Below are 10,877 nucleotides of genomic sequence, written 5' to 3' on the forward strand. Positions count from 1 at the left end.
ATTAAGCTGATCAGATTAAAATGCTGATATGATAATTAAACTTTAATTGGTAGATTCTTAAACTAATGTGAGGTGATCAGCCAGGTCATTTCTCTAGGAATACACAAACATGGCATGGTTGGCTAGAAATGAAAGGCCTGCCACCTAGGCTATATGTTTTCTATTATGCACAGTCACTTCACTACCACCGTCACTTCTTGAACGTGAAACTGCCCTGGAGCGTTTGGTAAAGGGTCCAACAGTATTTTTATAACACCTGTGGAGAGAGTAGTGTATCCATGTGAATCAGTTAGGCCACAGAGGTTTGGAGAAGATATTTTTTTGCTACCAGCATAAACGAATTCAGAAGTTCAATTGCGGTTTCCAACCAATAGCGGCAGCTCATTCGAGGGGCAGTATGCCTGCAAAATGTTGCTGTAATAGAGGCAAAGCGCCCATTATTTTAACCCAAGGGGGGGCTCTGCTTCCTCTGCTGGCTGGCGTATGCTGTCAGTGTGGACGCTTCATTTGAAGCTGGTATATATCTGTTCATGCAGTCCTGTTTTTCACTTGCCTGCAAAGTCATGCATAGAGTACAATAAGATCTAGCATGCCTGAAATGCAACAGACATACAATAAAATAAACAAAGTGATATTGCAGATAAATCCATAGTTATATATCTACAATCAGCCCTTATACTCATCTTGCAGATTGTCTCATGACATTCGTGCACTACTATTCATTTAATGTTACAAAACTCCTAAAAAGGAACTCTCTTTCAAAGTACAGGTGTACCACCTCCTGGACTCTTATGAATGGCATCATTATTTAGAGCAGACTGCAACCCGTGTGGGTAGCAGGTAGAGCCTTGCAAAGACAAGCCTGGGAGGCTGCACGCACCTGGGCAAATATTCTTGCTGACTAAAGCTGCTGGATCAACACTAATTCAATAAGTAAGACATTCTGCCAGCAAGATGTTCAAACACCGAATCACAATCAAACATGCACAAATATAGCGCAGTAGGCACACGCACGTTTAACACGCATGCACATACACATGCGTGCACGCCAAAAATTCTCAAGAGAGCTCTAACATTTCATCAATTAAGACACAGCGGAGCCTGCACACGGCTGCTCCACCGGCGGGAGGGAGAGAGATAAACAGACAACTCTCTGGAGACGCTATGCACTACGTCACAAGACCGGCAGCAAGAAAACAGCTCACTGGGAGGGGACAGTGGGTTCAGACGTAGAGCGAGGAGAGAAAAAGGAGAGAGCGATAGAGAGAGAGAGAGCAGGGACAAGGACGAGGCTGGCTTCCAAAACAAATCAGCTATATAAACCTGTCTCCTGCCAGCTCTATGGTTTGTGTCCACGTGCCATATGAGTGCATGTGCTCAAATTACAAGGCTAACAGAGAAGGGTGGTATGCTCTCATTCTAACACTATAGTGAGACGCTGCTTTATGTGTCCTTTTAGCTTAAAAAAAGGGAAGGGCATAATGAAGGAATAATGGGAAAAAAAAAAAAGACAGGAAGGATTTGAAAGAATCCCAATCACTTCCTGCCCTGCAGGCGGGTCAGAAAAATCTGCAATATGATAACACAGATTCCTTCCTAATAGACTTCAGACGATTTCCACACACATACGCACGCAGCAGAGAGGTTAGAGGTCGTTCTTTGACTCAGTTTCATCACCTGAGTGAGGAGCTGGAGACTGAAAAAGGGGCATCCCGCCTTCTGCAGAACCATTTCCATTTCAAAGAGCTTAAAGCCCATCTGCATCTGGCATGGATCCCATGGTTGGCACTAGCCACTCTGTTTGCAGCAATCAGCTCTAATTCAATCCGCTGCCCGCTTGCCTTTAGCTCAGTAAAACAAAGGTGGTCACGGTAACTGTGTGTCTCCACATTCAGAGCGCTGTTGGCACAGGATGTTCAAGCAGGTAAGGAGATAGTTTAGGGAGGCTCCGGACTCCTGTGGACATAAACTGTGGCTTCATGATGGTGCAAGGTGAAGTTTTATCTCCATTCAGAGTTGGAAATTGACCCCATTAAGCGGGCTGTAAGAAAATATTACATCTCTGGTGTATTCATTAATCAAACAACAGCATTTGTAATAAGATCTTGTCCTCAGGCGTAATAATAAAGACCACACTGCGGCTTTTCACTGCTAAGATTGGTTAATCTGAGTGTGTGTGTGTGTAGGTGTGTAGGTGTCCACCTCCACGTCCTATCAAACACAGATAAACACGGGGCAGCTGCGACCACCACAAAGAGCCTGAGAAAAATCAGACCCCTGACATTTCTATTGTCCAGTCTGAAAGGAAAGGTTGCATAGCAGTAATTACATTTGGAGTGGAATAAGGAAAACACTGTCAGAGGTTGTCTGGGCTACCTAATCGTGTGTGCGTTCATGTGTGTGCGCATGCCTGTGTTTGCGCACTATGTCTGTGGCTGTGCATGTGTGTATGTGTGTGTGTGTGTGTCTAACCAACCGACCAACCAACCCCCTCACTTGCACTTGCATACGCCTATGGCTTAATCACTAGTCTCACTCCCATGGCTGAATCAAGGCTCTCCTTTTCTAGCCAAAAAGTCACAAAGCACTCTGCCTCCATAAGGCCTTGATTACTCAGCTGTTGGCTTTGTCAGTGAAATATTATTATTATATTATTCATCTTTAATAATTCTGCTACGGATACATGATTTGGCATTTTTCTGCTGTAGGCTATGAATTGCATTTTCTGTCCTCTGAAATGAGGTTATTATCATTGTGCAGGACTGTGCTGCAAAAGCTTGAGATTAATGGAGTCAACAGAAGATAAATATGTGAACTGTGAGCTGTATCCTCAACTCATTCAGCCAAAGTGCCTTCCCTCATCATACCTGCCCTCTTTTAAAGGCCCAGCATGCTCAGCAGCAAGGCGTGATGGAGTAAAAATTTCACCCAAATTCTCCTTAACACATCTATGAAGTTTTCCTTGTGAGATTTCTCCTCCTTTGTGTGTACTATAAACTATGACAGAGCACGTCAGAGCCCTGTATAGCCTTCAAACTATACTAACATTGGTACAAAGCATTTTCCCCCTTTTTCAACAAGCCAACACAGCGTTGGTTATATACAGCTAGAAATTTAAGGCTGTCCTTTTGCAACATTCAACATTTGGGAGGACCTATCGTGCTGTTAAATTTGTATTCCAGTCGGAAAGTGAAAGCTAGCAAGCGCTTGCTGTTGTTTCTAGAAGATGTCACTTTTCATTCATATTATTTCAAGACCTGCGAAGTTATCGACAGCACGCTTGTGTCATTAGATTAAGGGCTACATAATAAAGGAGAAGAGTCTCTACCTAATGTAAGTTGTCTCTCTTGCATCAAAACTCAGCAACAGCTAGTTCTGTAACTATAACATGTCACACCAGAAAAAGCACAGGTGTTATTCATAACATCAATCATGGCTGCAGCCCTCCAATTGTGCATAGTTGTTCGCTAATTGCTTACCGGGACACTTAAAATGTAACACAACCATCGTTAATGCTATTACACCTGTGTTTTTCCTGATATGACAAGTCAAAGTGTCTGCTGTGAAAAAGCCTATTGAAGTGATGTTATGAACTGTTTTTAAAGCCCACCCTCAGAACTTGCACCAATCAAATAAAAAGTAATGACATTTACATTTCTTCTTATTGGCAACTACAAATTGACTAAGTGAAACACAAGTTATTTTGTAGCTAGAATTTATTTTAAATTTGGTTCGACTTCAGACTCTTAATTTCTTCAGAATAACATCACATTATTATTCACAAGCCTTCCTCCATCTCTTTAAATAATGGTGATGTATTATTTGCAAGGCACCAACTTCCCTCCGATGAATACAGATGATAGATCAATACAAGATAGAAACTACAGATAAATACAAGCACAAGATGAAACAGAAACAGAAACTGTTTGTGGTATAATTAATTTATCGCCTGTCCCAGGACTGGAGGAGGCATCAGTGGAGAGAAATGTATTATGTATGGAGGTATCAGTATTAAATAAATAAAAAAAGTGGAGGGAGGAAAAAAGAACATACTCCTCCTTCTAAATTCTAAACCATCTCTTCCGTAAAGATAAAAGGATTATTATGCTTTCAGAGCAAGCACTGGGTCCGCCATGTTGACTAGTCTACTGCTCATTATCTGAATACCAGTCAACCTTTTGGGGTTACAAGCAGCTTAAGCGTCTGCACTTAGTCTGGAAGGGAGAAACCAGACAGAAAGCAGGCACACCCTTTCACCCTCTACTTCAGGGCAACATCACAGCGGGCTCGATCGTGGAACAATTTATGCTCACACACTTACTGCACTATAAACGCACACGACTCATAGAAAATCCAGGTGAAACCTCTTGCTATATCTTCCTGCCTATTAGTCCAACAACAGAAAATCAATTAACAAAAATTTTAATGATTAATTAATCTTTTAATTATTACGTTTTATCAGCCAAAAGGGTCAATTCAATTCAACAATCTCGTGCTTTTACCACTACTTTCTCACATTTTAATAATCAATAGATTCATGAATGTAAATAATTGTTGGCTGCAGTCCAAGAAATGACTAGGAGGGGAGGCACAGCCACAAAGCATGCCTGCTTCCATGAAAGTAAAGAGTTTTTAGTATATCTAGTCTTGAAGAATTTGGACTGAACTGAACTGCACACACATACAGTATATCTGATTCCAGTTAAAGTCAAACACTGAGTCATCCTTAAAATAACTCATTTACTCATGAATATTTACAGCAACTCTGAAAAATAAAGGTGACATAAAAATGTGGCTGATGGCTTCCCTCATTTACACTTTCTCATGCACAGTAATGCCTGCCAGTTTCAACAGCAGGTCACCATAGAAATCAGAATGAAAGTGCCTGACTTTAACTTCTGGGTTGATACGTTTCTGTCAGCAATATGAAGGATACTGGTAAAAAGGCTGTCAGGTACACAAATCAGGGAAGCTTTTATTATTCAGTAAGAGTACAAACATCTGAGGTCTGCCTCGTCAGCTCCTGCACTTCATATTTTGGGAAGGCTGAGTGGGGCGCTCTCTGGGGAGTCATGGTAAAAACCATAATTAACAAACAGAACCATTTAAAGCCTGGTGTTTATCGTGGGTGAGCATGTGGTGGCTATGGTGCAGTTTATCATGGAGGACCATGTGTTGGCTCCTTAATGATCAGGGGTACAACTGCCCCATTGCCACCCCTGACAGGTCTGCCAGCTCTAGAAGAAAGAAAAGAAAAGGTGGCCCATGCAGGGAGTGGCCGTGGGTTTGGTGCAAAATAACAGCTCTGAGACTTTTGTTGTTGACTTTGTCTGTGTTAACAGCTCATATTCAAGGTTGGCAAAATGTTTTGCAGTTGGTAAGAAACAAATGTGGCAGCATTTGTTGAAACTGACAGCATGGTTTTTGTTTGGTCCAAATTCAATCTTACAGTGAAGCAAAAATCCCACATATGAACAGGAAACATTTCTTAATTGTGAATGCTGAGGTTCCACATAGTTGGCAAAGCGTTATATTAGTAAATAATTACTTACCATTGACATGGCAGATTATTAATATAGTAAATCTCTAAAATCTGCATCAGTAGTTCAGAGTTTTCTCAACGATCAATTATTCAGAGAGATCTTAGAGAACACTCTGCCTCTATGAAATACAGTATATATAATACAGCATGTTAACAGTAATTAAAAAAGGACTGAAAAACATTAGACTTTGAATGGTTAACAAATTCCCAAATGGATTCAACCAAAACTTTCAAAGCTCCAGTGTGTCCCCTAGGCTAGCGAGGCTATGATAACAAAATCACAAACTTTTAAGAGCATTTAACAATTGCAACACACATTCTGTCTTAAAGAAGAAAAGGATTATGTTGATGAAATTAGTGAGGAGATGAGGACCAGTGAATAAAATAAAGAAAACAAACACCATCTACCAATATGGCATGCCAAGAGTCAGTGGAGCGTGTCAATATAGCTGTTAGCTCCTGTTTTATTGACATGTCTTTTCTCATAACCGCACCATGTTGCAAAACATTCAGATTTAATGAATGTCACCCCTCATACCATCAGGAACACGCCAGAGACAGCGTCAATACCTCCTAGCAAACAAGCGGACGAGCAACAATAACTGGTCAAAACACAACTTTACCCAATTTGCACTGGCTCTCACATACTCATTTATAAAATAAATAAGCCAAGACAAGTCAGCTGTACCTTACCTATCAAGCGTGAACCTGTTCAAATTCCTGATTAAGAAGATTAAGCATCTACCAAACTATGAGACCCCATATTTCCCTCAAGAGTTGGTGGATGAAACACAGCACACTGAATAATGGAGTTTGTCAAGTGGAAATAAAGCTGTATCCAGTGGGATTCCCATGTTGCTCTGTGTCTGCTGAACATGAGTAGCTAAATGTTCACTGACATGTTAACACTTCACTTCTCTAATGTGATTTTTTTTGCAACATACTGATAGAGACAAAGTTATAACAGTTATCGCAATAACAATTTTGTCCATACTGCCCACTTCAACGACACACGGTTTTCATAGCCAGCATATGGAAACAAGACCTGTTTCTCTGAAAGCACAGGCAGTACAGAGAGTTGAAACAAAATGAAACTATAACACTTGCTGGGTATCGAACCTCAATACTATTTTGGCACAGGCTAAAATGTATCTGAGGCACCAAGGACTGAAAAACTGTCAAGCACTAAAAGCTGGTATGAAATGACCATGCTGTGACATATCTGGCCACTTTAGCTACAGCTTGCTCATCTTCAAAATACAATGAATTAATGATTAGAAAATCATAGAAAACTAAATGTTTTCTTCAATGTTATCAAGCCAAAAAAAAAAAAAGTTGACTGTAGGTTTCAGACACAGTAGATCTCTGCTTCCAGTTGCTGCCTCCCAACACATGAACATAACATGCACCTGAAGGTAACAAAAGTTGACGGGAGGATTCAAGAATACAGCAGCAAAAGGTTTTCAGGTTGCTGTGGCCTCTTGCGCTGACCCTCAGATCATACACCCTCAGGGCAGAGATAATGAGCAATGTGCTCAGCAGGACTCAACTCCTTAAGTGACTACTAGCCTGGAAACAAGTTCTTACTCCTCTTGGCGTGGCAGCTTGTACAAAGTCCTGTGCTTCAGCTTGTTACATTCACAACAGGACTGTTTTTCCACCAGCAGCAAAGCTACATGAACTTTTCAAGTCAGAGAGGATAGGTTGGGTTTAAAAACAATGACACTATCCACAAAGCCAGCATTATATGAAGCTAGCTATGTGTGACAACAATGAACCAAAGCCTCTAAGAGGTGGTGGGCAGCTACAGCCTGAGGGCCTTTGGTATTTTGAGTTAACTGTCAGTCTTACCCTCTTTCTCTTCCTTGCTATCAGACAGCCCCCTTTCAAAGAAGCCAACTGTCTGATCGAAAGATAATGGGATCCTGCTACCGCTACAATTTAGAGCGTGTGAGAAATTGAGAAGGTGCTCTTTTTGGGAATGAGCGCTGAGTGACATTTTGAGAGAATCTAAAAGAAAAAAAGTCAGATCGGGAGCGAGGAAGGTGGGACTATGTCTGGGCCAAGCAGCTGAGTCAAAGCCTTTCACCTCATTCCTATACATGAAAAAAACTGCAGAAGAAACAATATATATATGTATATAAACACACACAAACCTGAATCTGCATCCCAAACACGATTTCAAACAATACCTCGTTTTGAATAGTAGCAACCTTTAACAGGGAGATTTTCAATGACAGTGAAAGAGGAGACTGTGGCACAAGCACTCTCTCAGAGATGTCTCAGAGCCCCAAGAGCTAGAGGGGATTATGTAAGTCACTCTGTATTCTGGGTCACCCAGTCGTTTTTGATATGCACTACTACTGTACCACTGCACGCACATTGCTGAGATTTTCATTTCAGTGTATGGCTGAAGCCCTATGCGAAGTTAAAATATGCAAAAACTAATCATTATATTTTATTTAATTTTTGTGCAATATTGTGCTACAGAAGTTAGGGTTTACCTAAGTGTTGCAATTTCCTTTCTGACCTGAACTGTGTGTCTAATTCAGCGCTTTAAAGGGCCCTAAAATAGATGCAGCATTATCTTGTTGATTTCAAATCAGCAGCAGAGAGACAGGCTGTAGTATTGATATCATCTAGAGGAAAAATATAGAGCTGGTTCATAAACAGTAAATAATGAAACAACTACCAGGACGATATATGAGCCGTGGTGGCTTATAGTTATTGTCTGACTCAAAGTTGGAAGGCTTACATTTCAATAAAACCCATAGGGTCAGCGACTAATTCACCAACAATGGACAAAGAGAAAATGTCACATGATGACAACACCAATTCATATCTTTATGCTCTGACTTCTAGCTTAGGGCAAAGTATTGACTTTACCCTCCTAAAGAATCATTTACAAATTCTGCTTGAGGGTGTGTATTCCCCTTTAAATCCAAGCTAGAGAAAGCTTTACTCCTTTAATGAAGGCTCACCTCTTGCACTCAGTTTTTTTTTCTTTCTGTTGCTCTACTGACAATAAAGTGGGGGGAAGGAATATATTATTTGTGTGGGTGGGTTGGTTTTAAAAGACATCAGAGCAAGCCCAGACAAACATGATTGGTGTATTTGCAAAACCATGCAGCAGCTGAATGTGCTTATAAAGGCAGCTACTGTCAGGGCAGGTAGGACTCATTGTTTCTCTGGTTGTGTCATATTACCCCCATTGCAGAACAAAACCCAGCTTGTTCTTAGTCACAGTGCGGTTAAAACATGTCTGGTATGTGAAATAACTCTGGATATGACATTGTACAGATAAAATATGAACTCCTCTGATCCTACATGAATATCTCTGTTACCTAAATTGTATATTTATTAATAATAGTCACTCCTGAGGAAAATACACCTGCTAACAAATAGTTTCATTAAGCTACCTCAAGTACTTAAATTAAAACCGGAAGTTAAGCGATGTTGACTTCAAAATAAAAAGGTAGTCAACGTGACAAACACTGGCGTGGTCGTACATTATAGAGGAAAAACATTATATGATTATATAATTATTGGATGTCATACATACTTTAAACGTCCATTATTTATATGTTGGTAGCTACACCGAATCACAAATAAAAAGCGTTAATCTGTATCGCTTAGGCTTTTTATTTTGTTATCGACCGGAAGCGCATCTCTGTATTATTTCCGGCAGCTGCATTGTCCTAGCATAGAGGTGCTATTGACAGCTGTCACCTTCTGCTTTCACTGTCCTGGATTCACATGTAGTTTTACAACATAATAGTGGAGGGGAGTGTCCAGAGTATCCACTGATTAAACCAGTTAATAAATAAACGATGTAGTAAAAGTCGAATATGTCCTCAACACTCCCTGTGCTGACCGGTGTTCTGGTTTAACCAGCGACCGTGTTGACTGGTGACTTTCAGCCGAACGGCAGCTGTTGAAAACACGAACAGAACATCTACTTGTCCTCCTAAAACCCTGAAATTTAATTTTAATGAATTTTACAGGTATACCAATCTGTGTTTAGTATCTACGTTAACCATTTACGTAAGTTACATTGTGCTCACTTCTCGTAAAATTTCTTATGATGTGGGAAACAAACTGTTAGCATATGGGATTGGGATTTTATACAGTTATCCTCAATCGGAAAGTGGCTCAAATTCAACCAATTAACCTGTATAATAATGTCAAATTCCTCATTAGACGCTAGCTGCTCTGCTAATCTGCTTTTCCCCCACATTAAACGTAACTTCCAGAAATGTGAATGCTTCTTGTTGGCGACACCGTTTAATTTACATAATATAGGAGAAAAAGGACCAGACGAGTATATAAATACTGTGTTGAACATTCAATTTAAGATAAATTAAGGCTTTTAGGCTTTTTAACAGATGCTGTCACCACGACAACCACGGACGCATTCGGCTGAAAGTCACCAGTTAACACGGTCACTCGTTAAACCGAAACACCGGGCACGTCTCCTGTGTACCAGGAAGAGGCGCAAACATCGCACCTTTATCGGGGTTAAACACACACAATCACACTGTTTAGATACACACAGTTAACACATGACGGGCGTATAACATGTAGCTGTCTGTTATGTCGACATTCAAGGTGGATACAGCCTTTAACAACTTTGTTTTCTGCCCGGTGTTCGGCCTATTCTCACATCGCTAGTTTCGCAGCATCGGTTCGGCGTTGCAAACACCCACCCACCCCTCCTGCACCATTTCCGTGTTTAATACGGGCTCACTTCCACAGATCCTGTGCCACGTCAATTAAATACGCAGGGTTTTTGTTGAATTTTAACGCAAGACAATAAAGCTTTAGCAGCATACAGCCTTTAATGAAAGGGCAATACTGTGTTGTCAAACGCTGCGATAATGTTGCAGGATAACCGGTTAATAAGTGAAGGGCTGGCATGACGTGTCTAAATCAATGAGTCCAACACAGCGATAATATAACGTTAAAACAACATAACTTACCTAGTGCCACCTCGCAGGCTTTGCGCAATTGTGAATGGTGAGCCTTTTTCACCTCCTTGTCGGCCAGGATCTTTTCCAAAGCTCGTGTCAGGAACATGTTTTTCGTCTTTTTGCCCTCAAACATGTCGCACCGGAATTTGGGGCGAGGTGTGCCTGGTCCCAAGCGGGGGCTGCAGCCGCCTCGATTGTGGATGTATTCCCTGTACAAATGTCAGCCTCAGAGCCCCCCTAACAGACAAACATAAATAAACACAGAAGGTGGGGTAAATCCCTCAGATTTCCATTAACGACCAGCCTCCTGCGCCATGTTGGAGAGAGGAAACGACGTCACGTACGTTTGAGAGCGGCCGCAGTGA

At 41.1% G+C, this 10,877-nt stretch overlaps 1 protein-coding gene across 4 annotated transcripts in view; it reads right to left on the reverse strand.

Annotated features, from left to right (window-relative positions):
• The window catches only part of arfgef1 (ADP-ribosylation factor guanine nucleotide-exchange factor 1 (brefeldin A-inhibited)), a 51,437-nt gene extending 40,560 nt beyond the window's left edge, over window positions 1–10,877 (reverse strand). For all 4 annotated transcript variants that reach the window (XM_044338846.1, XM_044338845.1, XM_044338844.1 and 1 more), the window contains exon 1: window positions 10,522–10,877. In XM_044338846.1, coding sequence (XP_044194781.1) covers window positions 10,522–10,645 — 124 coding nt within the window. In that variant the 5' untranslated portion in view covers window positions 10,646–10,877. The remainder of the gene's footprint in view (window positions 1–10,521) is intronic.

The sequence above is a fragment of the Thunnus albacares genome, chromosome 21, assembly GCF_914725855.1.
Source record: "Thunnus albacares chromosome 21, fThuAlb1.1, whole genome shotgun sequence".
Lineage (NCBI taxonomy): Eukaryota > Metazoa > Chordata > Actinopteri > Scombriformes > Scombridae > Thunnus > Thunnus albacares.